Here is a 20,372-nt window from a genome sequence, read left to right on the forward strand (position 1 = left end):
TTCAAAATATGCAAATGTGTGCTAAATATGTAGAACCCATCTATTCTAGGCGTGCTTTCGTTTAATTTTCATTTCAGATTATGTTCCAGCTGTTTATGTGATTCTCTCATCCAGAGACTTCCAACAGTAGAATAACGGTAGAGCAGCATTATCGATCTAATAATGAGGACCACAATCATAATTATATACAGTAGTTTACACACAATATTCTATATCTGATCCATGGAGATTTTAGTTGTCATGTACACGTTATTCTATTCCAAGCTATTTGCCATGTCTGTAACTGTATATACTTTTTCACTCAGGAGGTAAGGCTGTACTCTAGCCCTGTTTTTAGGACTCGAGCGAACATCCGGACCATTTGTTTCTGACAGGAGGTCAAGCGGCTGTCTGGGAACCGGAAGGTCCCCAGTTCAACCCCTGGCTTTGTGTCGAGGTGTCCTTGAGCAAGACTCTTAACTGGCTCCAAGAGCAGTGCGCAGTATGCAGAGCTGGGAATCATTACAAAAATACACTTTTATGAATATGAATTATTGTCGCAGTCCCGCCCCCCTACCAGGGCCCAGCAAAGGATTCCCCGTTAATCTTCCTCATAGACTTTTCAAAAAGTATTTATTTAAAGACCTTTTAAGCCTCGTACAAAGCCAACTCGAGTTGTGACAAATCATGACAACAAACACAATTTTTGGGGCCGAACAAAGAATTAAAAAGAAGAAGAAAACGGCAGGTTTTTCTGCTTTGTAATTATTGTCTGCGGCGTAACCATTTTTAAATAAATACTTTTTGAAATGTCTATGGGAAAAATGCATTGGGAATTATTTCCTGGGCCTGGCATGAAAGGGGGCGGGACTGCGACGCTCTATTAGCTAATCTTTTAGCCTTCTAATGATAAATGTCATGACTCATCTGGTGTCAGACTCACTGACTCAGTATACGCCAGCGGACTTCAAATACCAAACCAACGCTGTCTCCTTGAAGCCCACACAATCAGACTGTACTGGTTTTTAACCTTTAATTGTCAAGTGAAAGTTTACCACACACACACACACACACACACTCACTCACTCACTCACTCACTCACTCACTCACTCACTCACTCACTCACTCACTCACTCACTCACTCACTCACTCACGCCTGAAGACTATCTAGTAAACAACCAACCAGTGTGTAACTCGTTGCCACTGAGAAATCTGCAGTCTTGTCAAGATAATCTTTTTAGGGATGGGGAGGATGACATCTCTCGTTCACTTATCACCCAGTCAGATTGGGGGATTCAAACAAAAATACCATTGAAGGTCATTTCTCTAACATCTGGATTATTGCTGCCCCTCATATTTTTTCTTATATTGTTCATTAAAAAACATGATCTATCATTTTGGATAATTATGCACGTTGCCTAGCCGTTGGTGCCTTGGTGTTGGCAGGGACAATCCACACTGTCTCTGTCCAGATGGCCACAGTTCTTTGTGTGTTAATCGCCACTGTTGCATATGGTCAAACTACATTCACAAAATACCTGACTCTTCTGACAAAATTGCCTCAAAACCTTGCTCAAAATCAAACAAAGCTTTCATATCACACACACACAGCCAATGCATACACTACTACAGAGCATTCAGTAGACACTACATTTAGAACACTGCATGCAGGGCATGTAATTACAGAATTTTCTTTAATTGTAAAGGCATTTTGCAATAAAAAAAGTATAGTAATCACAACTTACCGTGAATATATTGCATACAGTATTGTAAGTACTGCAGGTGCCAGGTAGTTTTGAATGTCTGCACTTGCATAAAAATGCAGTAGCCTAAGCTCAATTAACAAAGAAAACTAAATGACAAGCACATTACTTACAGTACACTCAAAATGTGGTGCAACTGCTAAATCAAAGTCAATGAGAGATTCATTGTGCCTCAGCATCACGTCTTTGTTCTGGGTCACATGCAATATTGTCCCTTGCCAGGCAACCGGGGCAAAAACCCTCTGGTGTGCCGGATCCAATCTTGACAACACTCTGCCGGCCAATTCCATTTCCTGAATTTCCTTGCTATAGTATTTGGGCTTTGGTTTCTGCCATGCAGAGAAAACCAAGCAAAATTGTTGTGGAAAGGCAAACATTTATGAATCACTGGTTGATAATATTGAACCCTTGTATCTGGACAGCACTGTGAAAGCTGACAGTGTCCCAATTCCTAAACCACCACATGACAGAATGCACTGCCTATTGATGATGATGTTCTCAACATGCATCGTTCCCCAGTAGTACTTAATTAACCCATTTTGGACTGACTTAAAAAAAAAGTCTTCTAAATCCTACGGACCCCCATCTCAAAATATGTAGTTCTAGGGAGTCAGGGACCCCCCAGAAGCCAATATTTTAGTTAAAAATGTTCTCTCTGAAATATATATATTCAAAGATTTGCACCACATTTTCACGACTTTTCAAAAATCCTACAAGCTCGTAGCTTGAGCTTGAGCTTATAGATCTGCTATTTTTCACAATGCATCGCAACACATTGTGAGCTTGTTGTGTTTTTTTTAATAGGGTCACCAGATTATTATAGTGATTATCATAACTTCAGTGGCTAGAAATGTGTCTAATGACAGATTGTTATCGGACAAATTTCTAGCCACTGAAGTTATTATAATAATCTAGGTTCCAGTTCCATACTAAATCTAACAACAACCAAATGGCCTAAATAGGCATCAATTTGGGGGTCCTTGACATGAAAATGTTTGAGAACCACTGTGTTAGACCTCGTTAAAGAGAAATCTTTCTCCTCTACTGCCCCGAACAGAAACCTACATTTCTGTTCAACAAGGCGTTTTGTTGGAGGACTCCCTCCTCCAGGACAAAGCTCATTTCATTCTCTGACTTTAACATTGATCTACTGCTGGGAGACAGCTCTGAGTTGAACGTATACACAACCCTGGTAAGAGGACAGAGGAGGGGGTTGTAGTGGGTCTCACAAAGACCTCCAGAACCGCCAAGACGGGACACACAGCACAGCAAGCTCTCAATTTATAGACTTGTTAGACGCAGAGACGGTGATGACGTTTTGTCTTTTGGTTTGACAATGCAAGATCTTTTATTAGACCCCCAGAAAAATGTGTTTATGTGTTCTCATTATTTACCACATAATCAGCCACTTCAGGTGCAGATTATGCAGGGGTCAATTTCTTTTTTAGAAACTTATATTTCGCAACTTCACACATATTTCACCACATAGAATCACTTAATCACATAAAATCCCGGCTCTAGCAGGATTCTCAACCATTTTATTGTCAAGGACCCGCATTAGTCTACGGACCCCCATTTAATGACATTTCTATCTCTGGGACCCCCAATTTACATTATAAAATCTATGATAATTTAACTCTGAGTGTACAAATGGTTCCATTTGTACACTCTTAGGGCTGTATTTTGCGTGTCTTAAGTACCAGGTCTTATTCCCTAACTTGAGTAAACTAAAGACCTGGAGGCGTGATCAATGCTCTTTGGACACTCAGAATAGCCAAATGGCATTGATCACGCCTCCAGGTCTTTAGTTTACTCAAGTTAGGGAATAAGACCTGGTACTTAAGACAGGCATATACAGCCCTTAGAGTTACAGACCCATAAGGGACCCATAAGACCCCACTTTGGGAACCTCTTTTTCACTGAACATTCTCTCTGTATAGCACCTACGTTTACTTTTGATGACTATGTTCTATTTTATTTTTCCCACATAAAAGTGCATATTCACCACCAATTCAAAAATCAATTAATTGCGCAACTGATTCGTTTTAAGGCATATCACCGATTGGTGTCATATTTGACCTGTGGAGGTCAAATATGACACCAATACATTATAGACAGCAACGAGGGAGACTTTTAACCTGTCAGGGCCTAAAGTTTTAGTTCTTTGCTATATATCTTGCACCTTACCCTTTATCCCTAAACATATTGCCATTTGTCACTATTTTGTAAAACATTTTTAAATTGGTTCAAATAGCCGATCCACAAGCCACACCATGTCGATGTAGATCGGCTAGTTGAACTATTTTAAAATGTTTTTCAAGATAGTAAAATATGGCAAAGATGTTTTGGTATAAAGGCTAAAGGCGTGCCCAAGATAGGGCCACTATATCCAATGTCTCAAAAACATTACTTTTAAGTACTACTTAAATTACTTATTCAATTTCAACTTGATCCTTTTGGTGTTTTAACTAAGCATTATGTTATACTTTAGCTATTGAAAAATAGCAGATCTACAAAGTGGCGCACTACGAGCTTGTAGGTCTGCTATTTTTGAAAAATCGTAAAAATGTGGCACAAATCTTTGAATATATATTCTTTCAGAGCGAACGTTTTTTTTCTCCTCCTTATCTTTTCTAATCCTTATCTGAATCATAGAGGACATGCAGTACTGTAAGTGTAACACAACCAGAAATATGTTTCTGTACCAACACAAACGGAACGGAAAAAGGAATAAAAGAATGCAGGTGGAAAAAAAGAGACTAACTGTACATACTTTATATTTGTTTTTCGTTTTACTGCTCTTTGTCTTTGTGGAACAGTTTAATGATTTTTCATACTTTGCAAAATAAAAGCCAAAGTATCAACAGCAAACCTTCATGATACGAGATATATTTAAAAATGTATGTTGTAAGCATTTTGAAATAGGAAACATTATATTGAGAAGTCAGGGGATCTTCAGCAAGGAGACTTTCAGTCAAACAATTGATCATTGATGACAATAAAGGCCTATTGTAGTTCTGAAATGATTCCCAACCAGCACAAACATGAACAAACAACAAATAGAAAAGTGAACATAAACAAACAGCATTAATCAAACTCCACCCATATCTGGAGTCAGTTTACAATCAACCAAAGGGTCAGAGTTCATTAAGAACAAGCAGCAGAGAAAATGTGTCGCATTCAGAGATAAGAAGAGTTTTGGATTCTGAAAGAAAGCTTCAACATGAGCCTTAATTATACTGGGACTGGGACTCTCTTTTTCACACAGCCTGGGAGTCGATGGGCGCCGATGGGGCGCTTTGTTTTACAGTGCCGGCTGCTACTACTAGTAGGGCGGTGTTATGCAACCTAACCCTAACTTCACAAAAACTATGCCTAATCTCAACCCTAACACTGAAGTCCTTCGACCAGAAACCTGTAAAACAAGCGCCCCATCAGCGCCCATTGACTCCCAGGTAGTCCCTTAATTACTCATATAGAGGTGTAATGTGTCACATCATCGAAGTAACATTCAATCCAACTACATTAAACTGCATCCTTTATCTCCAAATACTAAAATAAAGTTGTGTTTTTTAAAACATTTTGGTCTGTTTATAATAACATGCATACGATAAAAAACGTGCAAAAATGTAATAATCTTCAAAAGCAAAGACATCGATACAGCCAGGTTTGATTCTTTTTTTCTTCTGTTTTTGCAGTAATAGAACAATAAAGCAGAACTGTTGAAATATTGCAATGAACTAAAAAAATAAAAACGAAGTCAAGCCAGTAGCCACCACGATGACGTGAAGCAGGTGGACGTTTCATCCTGAGCCAATAAAAAAATAAAAATAAAACTGCCAACAGGAAGTTCTTTGAGCAGGAAGTACACAAATAACTGACCACAAATAACTTCCTGTCACATTAAATTGTAATTGTAAGAACGGAGCAGTGGTGGAAAGTAACTCAAGTACAATGTTGACGTACTTTTACTTTTACTGGAGTATTTCCTCAATACTTTTCCACTACATTTCAGAGGCAAATATTGTACTTTTACGCCACTAGAATTATTTGATACTTTTAGTTACTAGTTTGTAGATTTTGATTATTACCGGTATTACAAAACATACATTAACAACTTCTATGGGTTAGCCAGCCTTCATCCAATCAGGATGAGAGGGGGCCTTCCTCCAATCATGATCGAGTGGGGGCGGGGCTTGGTGCACGTGCTGTTGGCCTTTTGGCGTGCCCCCCCCCCCCCCCCCCCCCCCCCCCACTGTAGAGAGCGTCTTGTTACCGGGGCGCACCGGGATTTTTCCAAATCACACAATGCTCCTTTAGTTTAAAGGGTAAGACCACTTTTTTTGAGGTTTGGGTTGTGTAGTTACTTTGCCATGATGCAACTCCAAATGTGGACAAGAAATAAAGAAATACTGCTCCAGTGATTAGAAATTGATAATTCAAAATATGCTCCTCATTGACTTACATTGTAGCTAAAACAGCTCTCAAAGTCACTCTTTTAGTACGTAAACAAACACAAACAAAGTTGATTCAGACAATATAGAGCATCACCAAAACTCATGTGGTTTCTTTTTTTCATAAAAATGTTAGATTCCACCTCAAAAAAAGTGGTCTTATCCTTTAAAAGGACCACTTCACCACTTTTCAACCCATCTTCATATAATAGGTCCTCACTAATAATCATGATAAAATACCACCATTTATTTCTACTCAGTCTGTGTCGCATAGGAGGGCTGTGGGCAGTTCGGAAACCCGTCCACCAGTGACATCATCGTTAGGCAGATTTTGTTTTAAACAAGATGTTTTTTACAAAAATGTTTAGATTTTTATTATCGTGAGAACGATGGCTTCCTTTTTTGCATTGCAACTTTTCGGGACTAGAAAGCCTGCAGTTTCTATTAGCTTGGATTCCCCATCGATGATGTCACTGGTGGACGGTTTCTGAACTGCCCACAGGCACAGCCCTCCTATGAGACACCTATTATATTATATGAAGATACGTTGAAAAGTGGTCCTTTAATTAATACTAAATAAAGAATGTGAGCACTTTTTTTCCCCACCACTGCTGAGTGTCACCATGGAGGGTTTCATATCATATGGACTGCATATAAATAATCCTGATGATCCTCTCAAACATCAAAGCTTTGGCATGATGAGCGGCTGGCGTGCTACTGTAGCAGCAGCTCCAACAAGGCAGGCGTCACTGAAGAGCAGCCGTGAAACCTCACAACATTAATTAATCCCAATCGAAACATCTCATCAAAGAAGTTAAACAGTAAACATGAATACAGCTCCTGGTACGGTAGCATAGCAGTCAGTCTAGCACCCTTATTTCTCCTCTGAACTTGCATTCTGTCATTATTATTATGGCACAATCAGAAAATTCAGAAGAAAAATACTCTTAAAAACAGGCTCAAATGCATATACATTATACTGTGTGTGTGTGTGTGTGTTTTAAGGCTGTACCCTAGCCCTGTATTTTAGGACTCGACCCATTCGACCCATTCGTTTCCAATTAATTTGAAAAATAACTAAAATTGGCCAGATTGGGGGGGGGGGGGGGGGGGGGGCGTTACTGTGGGAAAGTGTCATAGTAGCTTGAACATAGTACTCTTATTATGCATATCACATCAATATATATTTTCGAGTTAAAAAAAGGGGGGGGGGGGGGGGGGGGGGGAATTAAAACAACCCGAATGGTTCAAGCCCATTAATTAAGATTCGAGTGCCAACCCTAACGAGCGAAGGTTCAGGGGTTCAGGGACAGCCTTTGTGTGTGTGTGTGTGTGTGTGTGTGTGTGTGTGTGTGTGTGTGTGTGTGTGTGTGTGTGTGTGTGAGAGTGTATGTGAGTGTGTGTATGTACTGTATGTGTATATATACACACGCACACAACTGTATATAATATTTCTATAAATTCCATTTAGAAATATATAGCCATGTATCACTCTTAAATGTGTCATTAAAAGACAGGCTTGTCTGAATAAGAAAGCTGCTCTCTTAAAACAATTGATTGATTGTTCTCATTAGCCGATTGGCTCCCGTGGCAACAAGCACTTCGGAATCAGAAGCCCAAAGTATTACCATGACGACCGCCTCTGGCTGGTCTGGGATCAGTGGCCATGTCTGTCTCCCCCTCCTCATTCACTGGGTGACTGGAGCCCAGGTCACATGACTGGAGCCCAGGTCACAGCATCATGAAGGTGTTCGGCAGAGAACTCGCTGTGACAACATGGGTTAAAAAAATTGCCCATGACCTTTATTGCATGACGTTCAACTCCCTAATACCGTCTACCCTGTTTCCAATCTCAATCCACTTTACTGGGTCATGAAATAGAAATACCCCAGAAAGTATCTTAAAAAAAAAAGAAGAAGAAAAAAAGAAACTCCCAATGTGGGATTATTGATCTGTAGAAGTTCATATGCTTGTGATGTTGATGGCTTTAGGACAGAGCAGGCTCTAGAGTTCCCGCTGGGTCCCAAAGACAGTTTAATCCGAGTCACCGGTGTCCCAAAGACAGCTGTGTTTTAGTCCCAGTCAGATGTCTGGGTAGAACTCTGTGTTCACATCCACGCTGTGCAGAACAGACTTCTGCTCGGCCGTTGACATTCTGCTCAGAACCTCGGCAGATAACGAGTAGCTGCTACCTGACTTCTCCTCAAACCAGCTGTCCAGCGCTCGCTTGCCGTCGAAGTTGACAAGGGGAGGTCCGTTCACAGCCAGGGTCAAAAGGTCATTCATCTGGTCCAGGCTGAGCCTAGAGCGACTGTTGTTCTTCCACATCTTCTGTAGAGAGTTGCGGCCTTTGTCGCAGCAGGCCGTGGAGCTGGGCAGAACCCTTAGCACCTGGACGATGCGGTTGAGCAAAGGGAAACGCTGCTTGTACCTGGAGATGTGACCCACCACCTCCTTGAAGCCGTTCATGCTGTAGTAGTCGGCCTTCAGGTCTCTCCACTCCCCCACCACGCTTCCCCTCACCTCCTTCCGGCCGTGGGCCTCCTGTTTGACGGAGGGCAACGTCTCCACGTGGTCAAAGATCAGCGAGATCTCGTCCTCTCCGTAGCCCTGCAGGTCCTCGCGGCTCCGTGGCCAGGAGCTGAGGTCCAGGACGCGGCAGGCTTGGGCCACCGGCCGGCTATGCTGGTCCAGCCTCTGGGACAGGACGCCCTGGCTCCGCTGGCAGATCTTCTCTCGGATCGACTGGAACTTGGACTCCGCCACGCGCAGGTTCTTCAGGGCCACGCCGTTGAAGCTTTCCCGGAAGTTCTCCTCAAACTCCTGCAGGTACTCCCCGGGGCAGTTGACCAGCTGTCCGATCTCCAAGATGGCGTCCTGGATGCGCGCGTGGACCTGTGACACCAGAAGGTAGTCTCCCTGGAAGACAAAGGCCAGGCGGGAGAAGACGGCGATGACGTCCAGCAGGAAATAGATGAGCTTGACCGACTGGTAGTCCAGCAGGAACTGTAGCAGCGTCAGAGCGATGGCCGCGGCGTCGGCTCTCTGAGTCTGATTGCTGATCTCCTTCAAATGAGCCACGACTTCCAGGTAGTCTTTAATCAACGCATTCAGGACATTGGGCTCTCCGATGATCCACCGCACCGCCCGGATGTCTCCCAGGAACTCCGCCTCCTCCGAGAGGGTGGGGGCGCTGGAGCGCAGCTCCGACATCATGCGGGGGGAGTAGCGGTAGAAGCTGAGCAGCTGTTTCAGGTTGTTCTCCAGGTCTTCCAGACAGGTGAGCTCCTTCCCACTGATGGCGTCTAAAACCTCCAGGTGTGGCCGATGGATCATGACAGGCAGGCAGAGGATCCAGGGCAGAGTCTTCTGGATGGAGATGTACAGGTTGGCTCTCATTCCCGATGGGATGTTGGTTCCGTCCACCCCTAACCCGACGACCGGCTGGTCCTGAAACCTCAGGCCCAGAACCCCGAACGCTCGGTCCACGGCCTGGAGGTAGCCCTCCACGCTGGTCATGCCCAGTCTCTGCAGGGAGAGGAACTCTGTGCTGGGACAGCCGTCACTGGAGGAGAACTGGACATAAAATGCCACCATGTCGGAGAAGAGCTCGTCGTTCTGGGCGTCCATAATGACGCTGAGGAACGGGGACAGACGCATCTTCTCGGCCAGGTCCTCCTTCTGTGCGCGGGCAATGTGGTGGATCAGAATCTGACAGTCGCCCTCGTTGAGATACTGGTCGACCACCTTCAGGTCACATTTCCTCAGCAGCTCGGCCAGGGGTCGGAGGTCAGAGAACGGCCGTCCCTCCAGCGCCAGATGGTAGGCGGTGTTGAACAGCAGCATCATGTTACGACACATCTCCTCCGTCTTCTCCGGGTGCATGCGGAGCTTGTACAGCTGGAGACACTTCTTGTGCAGGTTGCTCTGGCTGTGAAGCTTAATGGTGTGGATCTTGAACTGCTTGGATCCGATGATGAAGGCAGAGGTTCTAGAAGACTGGACGGTGTACTGCCGGCAGACGTGGCACCACATCTCGTTGAGCGTCGGCGAGTAGCGCAGGAACCAAAACTTCTTCAGCCACTCCTGTTTGAACCGTCGGATCCGACGGCCCGACGCGGAGGCCAGTTTGGCGGGGTCGTCGGCGGAGGCCAAAAGTTCTGCACTGATGGATTCGTCGGCTGAGTCCATGTCCTGGTCGTCTTCATCCAGAACCACCGGTGCCGGAGTCATGGGTTCAGTTCCTCCTACAAGACAGAAATACAACCAGAATGTAAAACCTACAACAAATTGTATTATTATTATTATAATACTATTAATTGCCTGCGAACACTGTCAGAGTCTGATTCTGACTGAAATGCTTGTGACTGCAAATCTGAAACCAAATTAAATTAAATATATGTTACCGCGTCTTTGTACTTAATGCATATACCAACTATGGGTATATTTAGTTAGTTATTATAATAAATTATTTAAATATTATTAAGAGTTTGAATAATAAAATGGAAGAAACATTTGAATGCTTTTAAAATATTAATTTAATGTACAATTACAAATGTACAACAAAGTACAGATCTGACATTCACAACAAATGAAAAGGGAAAACGGTTAAGAAAACACATTAATAAAGTAAAAATAAATCCCATGGCAAGCATTCACAGTCACACGTGATGATTACGTTATTCTACACTACAGAGGAGGAGGCAAGCTCTTGCGGAAGCATAGCAGAAGCTTGCCAAGCTTCGACATGTGTCACGGAAGGGCCAATCAGGCGGGCAATGTAAATGTTTGTTTTCTCATGCCAATAAAGTTCATTTGGATTGAATTGATAAGTCCAGGAAAAAGATGTGCTGCGATTGGCCAGTAGTCACTTGAGTGGCAGCGACGCAGCGTGCCTTCTGCACTTCCGCTTGACTTCCTCCTCACGCTGGCCACACACATGGCTCCAACGAACTGCAGTGGCCAATGAGGCATCTATTCTTTTCATATCTATGTAAAGGTCTCGTAGCTTTGGGCCTCTTTAGCTGACTCCACCTACCTGGCAGGTCTTCCACGGGTGCTTGCTCAGGATGGGGCAGGGCCACGCCCACCTCCGCCTGCTCTCCACCGCCTGCCCTGAACTGGCTCAGCTCAGCCTCCAGCTCCCTAATCCTCCTCTTCAGCCGGACACAGTTGAGACAGAAGGAGGACGACGTGGACGGCTTCTCTTCACCCTTCTTCTCCTCTTCCTCCTCCTCCTCCTCCACCTTCATCGGAGGCATGTTGACGTGAGCGCCGGAGCAGTCGAGCACGAGCCCACCCAGCATCGGCACTTTACATTCCCTGGCGAGATGATGACGTGAAGGCTCGATCTCCAGAGAAGCTTCGAGAACGTCTTTAAAGATCAGGTCGATTTTCTTCTTCTTGGACGGAGGATGTTCGTCCGCCTCTCCTCCGTCTCCTGGGTGTTTGGCATGTCGGCCATGCAGAGCTGCAGACCACAGACATGGGCCTTTAGTGTCTGTCTCCAGGCCTGGATGTACCCCTGATGTCGTCCCCCGGTCTGGAACACAGTGGTATTATAGCCGATTAGACCGATGATTAAAACTGGCACAGCGCTGGACTCGTAGCGGGGGCAATGTTTATAACTGTTCAACAAAGCAAAGGGAATTAAAAAAAGGTATGGAGAATCAAAGACGACAAAGTTGTCAACATAAACCCTGAGGTGCTTAACCTGCAGCGAAAAGTTCCAGGACATTTTTTTAATGCTCTTCATGGGGACTTAAAGGTTCTGACAAATGGAATTCAAAAAGTGCAATCATTCAGAACCATCTACTGCATCTCTGGGATGAAAAAGTTTTAAAGAATGTTTCTTTGTCCATCTTTTAATGAGGTGTAGCTTCTCAAGTTCTTAGTTTCTATCTCCCTTTCTACCCATTTTGACCTGAGATCAGATTCTAAAAATGTCTTCTACATCCTGACAGTTTTCTGAAAAGGTTATGTTAGTGGTTCTTCGATAAAAAAAAAATAGCAGACCTACAAGCTCGTAGCGCGCCACTCTGTGGCGCGCTATGAGCTTGTAGATCTGCTATTTTTCAATAGCTAAAGCATAACATAATGCTAACACCAAAAGGGGTTCCCGCCCCAAAATGGGTTAAATATATTTTCTAGGGATTTTCAACTTCATTATAGAGGACAATCCGTTAAGAGACAGAACATGGTGGACAGATAGGGAGACATAAAAGACGAGACAGGCTCCAGAGAGGAACTCAGATCCTCACACCTCAAGCATGTCTTCATTAAGCATATTTTAGATAGGTCACATATAGATAGGTACCGATTACTGTTAATATTATTTAGCTGTCTGTCTCACTTCTGAAAAGTAGAAAAACGTTAACCTGCAAAGCCTCATTAAAACTCAACTCAACACAAAAACATTCATCAACTATGTTCCTGGAAATAAATGGCCCGAAAAGATGTAGTTTCATTTGACACAAATGTTGACACATTCACAGGTTTACATATTATATTGGGGATTTGACTAAATCAGATAGATGTTGCTGAAACTCATTCAGCGAAAAACAAGATTTTAAGTATTAATTTAAAATGTATTATATTTCCAATTTAATTAAATTCTAATGAGATTTTTTTATTTTATGCAGTGGCACTTGAACCGTTTAGAAGGTAACTAGTGAGGCACAAAGTGATGCAAACCTATTGTAATGAGACCAATTCTTTGTTTGCATGCCACTGTGTCTGCAAATCTGTCCACCAGAGGGTGCTGGTGATCTGTTACTGATGCCATAATTTATGGTACTAATAGGAAGTAAGTAGAGGAACTTACTTCCTCTAACAGTGGTTTTCAACCATTTTCACATGAGGTCCATTTATTTATTCTGCATTTGATCACCATTTGGATCACCATTTGATGAGATTTAGCTCTCAGACCCAGACCCAGACTTAGAATATTTTGTTGTCGTTGGATATAGATTTTGTCCACAATTCCATGCTGTATTGATGTTGGAACTTGGTACCATAGGAGAGATAACAGGCAAAAGTTGATCAAAATAACAATTCTTCTACATTCTCTAATTGTGTAGACTAAATTAAGTAGTGCAGATGTTTAGCAATAATTTAACTCTTGAGAGCAGCGTAAAATGAAACCAAATGGAGCCATGAGGGTCCATTTGGTTTGATTTTATACTCCTCAAGGACCGCTGGTGGTTCCCGGACCACTGGTTGAGAACCTCTGCATTATAATATTAAAGAACCACTTCACTTTTCAACCTACATTCATAATTGGTCCTCAATAAAATGCCAAAATTCATTTCTATTCAATCTGTGTTCAGACTCTGTGTTCATCCTCATCGATGGGGAATCCAAGCTAATAGAAACTGCAGGCTATCTAATCCTGAAAAGTTGCAATGTAATAATGGAAGCCATGGTTCTCACGATGATAAAAAAATGTTAAAAAAAAATCTGCCTAACGATGATGGACGGCTGGTGGACGGGTTTCTGAACTGCCCACAGCCCTCCTATGAGACACAGACTGACTAGATCTTATTATTATTTTTATTTTTGGGGGGGTATTTTATCCTGAACATTAGTGAGGAGGACCAATTATATGAAGATAAGTTGAAAAGTGATGAAGTGGTCCTTTAAAATATACCCACAGTTCCTTCCTCAGTCTCACCTGCATCCAGGTTGTGGTCAATGCGTTGCTGGGAGACGCTGTGCAGCCGTCTCATGTAGTCGTCACTGTACCAAACCCTTAGCTGCTCCCCGACCTTTAACCCCCGACTGACCCGGAAGTAGATATGTCCTGCATGTTGGAATGCTGTCAGGTTCCTCTCGGCTTCATCGGATGAAGTACGCACATACCTGGGAGAGACGGATATGTTGAGATGAAGACAGACAGACATAGAAGAAGGTCAGATTTAGAACGAACGAGAATTTCTTGATTTACAATTTAGGCATTTCGCAGACGCTCTTAATCCAGAGTGATTTACAGTAAGCAAGAACAACACATATGAAAGATGGTGGGTGGGTGGGTGGGTGGGTGGGGAGGATTGGGAAAGGAGTTGTGGGAGAAAATATAAAAACAAAGAGTTGTATTTTTTTTCTGTGAAACTTGCATATGATGACATGCTCATACTCTTTGAATAAGGTTTATTAAAAAAAGAACAACACATATGGTAATACATGATCAAATACATAAGAAATAGTCATCAAGAATCATAAGGAAGCTACGTAAGAACCTAGCATCTGTCTAACTAACAGTAGAAAATATGTACAGTAAAGGTGGTTGCACACTGGACACGTTTTTCGGAAAACAGATGGAGAAACGCAGCAAAGAAATCAGAAAAGCACGCTGTGTGCAAGGACCTTAAGGCTCTGATTGCTCCGATTCTAAAACTACAGCGAATGTACCACTGGTATTCATAACTATGACTTGGGAAATGAATGCCCTCAATGCCGTGACGTGAGTTTTATTTTCTATTCATTTTCAGACCTTCTAAAGGTGAGGGAAAAATGTGTGCAAGATAAGCTGCGGATCAGACACACACAGATGAACATATTATTATGATCTCCTTGTGCAGAGAATTGGTTGTTGTAATATCTGTCTTAGTTTTAGTTCGCCTTCCAGCTTAGTTTCAGATTTATTTCATGTTCTCCAGATTTTAATCCATAGTCTAGTTTATAAAAATCCTATTAAATCCACAGAACAGTGAACAGAGGTAGGATTTGGTCCCACTGTATGCCAGCTAAGACACTATGTAGTAATAATAATAATAATAATAATAATAATAATAAAGCTTTATTTATATAGCACCTTTTAAGAACAAGTCACAAAGTGCTTAACAGAAATATATAGAGAAAAACATGGATCAAGAGATCAAGAGATTTGTCGATAGAACTATCAGAAGATAACAATAAAAAATAAAGGAATCACATGGGTGATGGGCTAAATGCAGATATGTAAAAATGAGTCTTTAGGAGCGATTTAAAATGCGACACAGACTAGTCGGCAAGCCTGATCTCTAGGGGCAGGGCGTTCCAGAGTGACGGTGCCCGGATCGCAAATGCCCGGTCGCCTACAGTTTTTTTGCAGCCTGATTTTATGGTCAGAAGGGCCCTTAGTACACGAGCTGGCTCGTGTACTAAGACTGTACTGTACTAATTTACAGTACAGTATGTACTGTAAATCTGAAAGCAAGTCTATGATTATGACGTTGACTACATCCGTCCTACAGTGTAATCATTACTCTGAGGAAGGCTCTTGCGAAACTAATACATTTTCTACTACCTACTGTAAATAAAAAGTACCTGATTGATTGAGTGATTGATTGAAAATTGTATTCACAGTTAGTAGAATGGGTAAAGTTCAAAGTCAAATAGTGCAAAACTGCAGGATGAAACCCGTGTTTTTCGGAAAATCGATGGAGAAACGCTGCTAGAAATCTGACAAACACGCTCGGTGTGTGGGGACCTTTTAGACTTGTTTACATCAGGGTCATCCATTTTCAATTCATCAGAACATTTAAAGACGTACAAATATACACTTCTATGAAGGAAAAAAAGAAATCATACAGTTAAAGAAATGGATGGATATATGAAGTTTTCTGAGCTGTGCCCCCGGTAAAGACACTACTTGTTGAGACTGAGTTGGGCTCAGTTACACTGACTTCCAAACATGCAGGGCTTGTATGGTCAATGACGCTGTGTGTGTGTAGTGTTACTGTACCGTACCTCATCCAGTTGGCTCTGGCCTCATCACTGCCATCTATGGACCTGTACGTGTTATTGGCATCAACCACCTGGAACCATTCAACACAATATCAATTTATATTAATAACAAGTAAATGGTGCAATTTTTATATAGCGCCTTTATCCAAGGTTCATAGATTGTGCATTACATTCACCCATTCACACACGCATTCATCATACACCGATGGCGACAGAAACCATGCAAGGCACCAACCAGCACATCAGGAGCAATTAGGGTTCAGTGTCTTGCTCAAGGACACTTCGACACTAACTCTGGGGGAGCCCGGGTTCGAACTGGCAACCTTCGGTTACCATCCGGCCACTCTACCTCTGAGCCACCGCCGCCCACAAGTGATAATTATATACACATTATATTATTCATTCGACTGTGCCAGTTTATTGATCCTTCCATCCACCCTGGGTCTTTGAGTAACTCCTCCAGCTAATAAGAGCCAAGACCATTAACCACATAAAAAGGCCCATTCAGGCTGAGCACTAGTAGTAACTACAACTATAACTGTAAAAGTATAGTTTGAAAATCTTTCTTAGTCAAGTGGATGGCAGTGTTCACACAGACTATTAAAATACAATGGCGATTTAACTATATAGTTATACCGGTAGTTATCTTTATAGTTATCGTGTCCTGTGGGAATGGCGCTTAACCCTGGCTGGCATCCTACTTTGGGCACATTTTAAAAATGGTCTTTTCAGCTATTTTTGCAACTCAGCATAAGACTTATTAGACAAAGTATACTGTACATGGCTTAAGTGATTAAACAGGCTGATTTCATACTGTGTTGCATAGCCTACTGCATGGTTCTACTGGTTTTCTGTTGGTTAGATAGATGGATCATTGTTTCCCAAACAAGGGCTAGAGCCCATTTTTATCTACCAGAAAAACTATTAATTAATTAATTCAAATTCTTAAAAAAAGAAAAGAAAATAAGTCAAACATGACTTGAAAAGAATGAAAGAAAAAATGCATACATAATAAAAAAAACTACCCTTTAAGAAATAAAATATATATATTAAACAAGACCACAATGCGTCTCAATAGACGCAAATTAATCTTTTGGGTCTCGAGCTGAAACGTTTGGGTAAACTCTGCTGGGACAGATAATACTTACTATCCAGGAGTAGAAGCCGGTTGACTCGTCCTTGTTGACCAGTTCTCCTTCATACGGGCCAAACAGCGCCCCCCTGGGGATGTTTTCATCGAGGCAGCGGACATCGGTCTCTTCTCCCTCTGTGAACACCTCCAGGCCCACAGGCACAGAGAGCGCCGCCCTGTTGGCACTGCCTGGTGCTACAGGAGTGTCGGGGATGAAGAGCGGAGGGCCGTGGTTTGGACACGCCTTCTGGAAATACTCTTCACACTCCTCACAGACTGAGAACACATACCAGTGTACAGTTAATTAAGCAATATTACAGGAGCGGGTGTGCTTTAACCGTCATTAATGCCCACCTGAGTTGCTGCAGGAACAAGCCGATAGGCGAGTTCCCTAAGCAGCGCAGCGTAAGAAGTGCATTAATGGCGGTAAAGCACAAGTCATAACCCTCGAGTGTAATACTGAGATTATACAACAGCAACACGTCAACATATTCGCTAAAAATCATAATATTTCTTTAATGGCGGATGTATGACGGACTAGAGTAAAATGGTCTAAGAAAACCCCTAGCCTAGCAACCCAGTCGGCTCCGGTCTGGGAGATCAGCACAGCTGATTTTTATGTTTATGTGTTCCATCATGTTCGTTTAAGCAAGGCTAGATGGCTTGACTTTAACCAATCAGATTGCTTCCTCGAAACGACCTGTTGTATAATGGACTTTCATAGAGAGACTTCAAACAAGTAAAATTAAATTATGTAACATAACATTATCTGCAACGTTAAAATCAAACAATACAGTAGTTAGGAGAACATGGTAGCCAGATAATATGCCCATGATCCTTGAAAGATCACGGACAGAGGTAGAGATACAAACAATAGTAAAAGTTCAAACAAATTAACCGTTTGGTAAATGACGGATGAAAACGGATTAAAAAAAGACAACTCACACCAAAGGTCTATTTCCTGGTTGCTCATAATGTTGCCATGGTGACGGTTGCTTGACACTTTGTCTCCTTTACTCCAGCCCTTCACTTCCTCTCCCTCTGTTGACAGACAGGAAGAATCACAAATTATTGATTCTGGCAATAATTATAATGTAATTACTACATGCTCAGGCTTTATTTCAGCAATATTATATTACAACTAAAACTTCAAACTGGCCCCCGTAAAATCTGAATCCCCCACCCCCCCTTTCCCCCTGTTTTTGGCTATATAGAAGTGTATATTCGTACATCTCTAAATGTTTTGATGAATTGAAAATGGTGGGCTCTATTGTAAACAAGTGTAATGCTTTGTGTCGTCCACTCACAGTTAACAGTTTTTGTATTGAGTTGTACTTGAAATGTACTGTAATTCTGCAAACTATTAATCAATCAATCAATAAAAAAAACAATGTGTGATGGATATATTATCAGTGGCATTCATCATTGCCCTCATATATCCAACATGCACAGCTAACAGACTGGTCTTTGGTTCAGGCAAATGAATGCCCTAATAATCTACTTAAAAATAATCATATGTCGTCATCGCTGTTGGTTAGAAACATATAATGCCTGTGTCCAAAACGATTACTTTTCAAGAAATTAGTCAAGAGTAGCTGTCAGAAGCACACTTGCAATCTTGCATGCATAAATTCAGCTTGCGTAATTACATAAATTGCATAATATAATTGCAAAAGTAAATTCAGCAAAAGTTAATAATGAAATTATAGCATGCATGGCCCTCTGAGACTCCCTGTGCAGAAACGTGGGTTTGCAGTCACTTTTTGCATAATATCTATATTGCAGTATTTCAATGGTAGGTCTATAGGCTCTAATGAAATCCAAACGCATGAAAAACCAGGCTAGATTAACAGACTGCAGTAGAAGGTGTCTTGGAGAAAGAGCCAGCCTATAATGTAGGTAGCCTATAAGCGTAGCCTACTATAGGCTACTACACTGCCCTGCCCACAGTGTCCTGAGCACTGTCCTCAAATAGTCGTTGTCGCTTGCCAAAGGGAAGAGATCTACTGTACATTATAGCAGGCCAAGTTGGCCAACAACGCGTTGTTGTAGGTAGGCTTGTAGATCAAGATCAACGTACCACGTACGGCACAGACTAGTAGGCCTATTTTAGGCTCCAAGCAGTGACCTGCCTGCCTGCCTGCCCAGTGCCCAGGTCAGACTCAGGATGCCTCGAAGTGACTTCGATTTGAGGTCAGCTCTCCTCTGCACACATGCACACGCATAAGTCACAACAACACATGCCTACATTTACTGCAAGCTATTATAATTAGCCATGGAGTTAGTGCCAACTAGGATTCTACTTTAATAGACACAATATGTAACACTTTCTTCTATGTAACGCCGTCTTCATAAAGACAGGTGACATTATTGCTGCTGGTTATATTGCATGACAATTATATTATCATCCAGTTGACAGATTTACATATTTGCCTTTTGTTTCCTGGCCGACAAGATTGAGCAATGTGTTTTTCATGAATCACTACTACACAACACTTAGTCATTACACAATGACGAAAGATCGTATAGAAGTAGCCTACCCTACTGTGTCATTACGACCGTTACAACAACGCACCGGACAGACTTCTAAAAACCGTGTCATTTGTCCAGATGTGAAGTCTCTCGGGCTTGGCTTTTGAAAAAAAGAAAACCAAGCGACTACAGAATCAAAAGCCAAGTGGAGCGACAGAGTTCCATTGAAGTTTGAACAGATTAGGCCTATACAGTATAAGTGAATCCACGGAATATTTTTGGCTGGGTTTTTTTTTGGTGCACAAAACAGGAGCTGTGTCGTAGTTTGCAGGTTTCAGTTCTGCAGGCTGTGTAGTGTTGGCAATCTGCCTTCCGTTTTCGGAAGCCATTTTCCATTCTGGACACATTGGCGACTAAAACATAACTCACCTTGTGGAGAGAAAAGCCCCCCCGGCGTCTCCAGACCCTCCCCCGGGTCTCTGTGCTCTGACCGATCGCTGACTGGTCGCACTGGTTGCACTGGTGGGTTAATACAGCCGGGGCGACGCAAACTTTCTCCCCCTCCTCCCGTAAATTATTGCATCGAGTCGGTCGCCTGCTGCTGGAGCTTTGACCACCATTTTTTATCACAGGAAATGACATGGAAAACGGAAGAAAGAACGAAGCCAATTGCAAAATATATAAAAAAATAAAGTTACTTTGCGATTATTATTTTTATTCGGTTTTTCAGGTCCCCTTAGGGCTTAGGCTACGTATACAGTACACCGGGGCGCCCTCTGTCAACTATAATTACTGGCCAGGCACTCACTGCTATATTTCTTTTGATTTGACTTTGTGGAGGCATTT

At 42.4% G+C, this 20,372-nt stretch overlaps 1 protein-coding gene across 2 annotated transcripts; it reads right to left on the reverse strand.

The window, feature by feature from the left end:
* Positions 1-7,442: 7,442 nt before the first annotated feature.
* prdm11 (PR domain containing 11) lies at positions 7,443-20,139 on the reverse strand. Of its 2 annotated transcripts, XM_083763114.1 has the most exons (7): positions 19,956-20,139; positions 18,000-18,093; positions 17,071-17,330; positions 15,926-15,993; positions 13,869-14,056; positions 11,235-11,738; positions 7,443-10,443 (listed from the first exon to the last, which is right to left on the reverse strand). In XM_083763114.1, exons 2-7 carry the CDS (start codon positions 18,025-18,027, stop codon positions 8,279-8,281), a joined length of 3,213 nt encoding a protein of 1,070 aa, XP_083619240.1. In that variant the 5' UTR covers positions 18,028-18,093; positions 19,956-20,139; the 3' UTR covers positions 7,443-8,278. The 2 variants fall into 2 exon arrangements, with proteins under 2 accessions (XP_083619240.1, XP_083619241.1); XM_083763115.1 differs by lacking the exon at positions 11,235-11,738.
* Between the last annotated feature and the right edge of the window lie 233 nt (positions 20,140-20,372).

The sequence above is a fragment of the Protomyctophum parallelum genome, assembly GCF_964188405.1.
Source record: "Protomyctophum parallelum genome assembly, chromosome: 4".
NCBI lineage: Eukaryota > Metazoa > Chordata > Actinopteri > Myctophiformes > Myctophidae > Protomyctophum > Protomyctophum parallelum.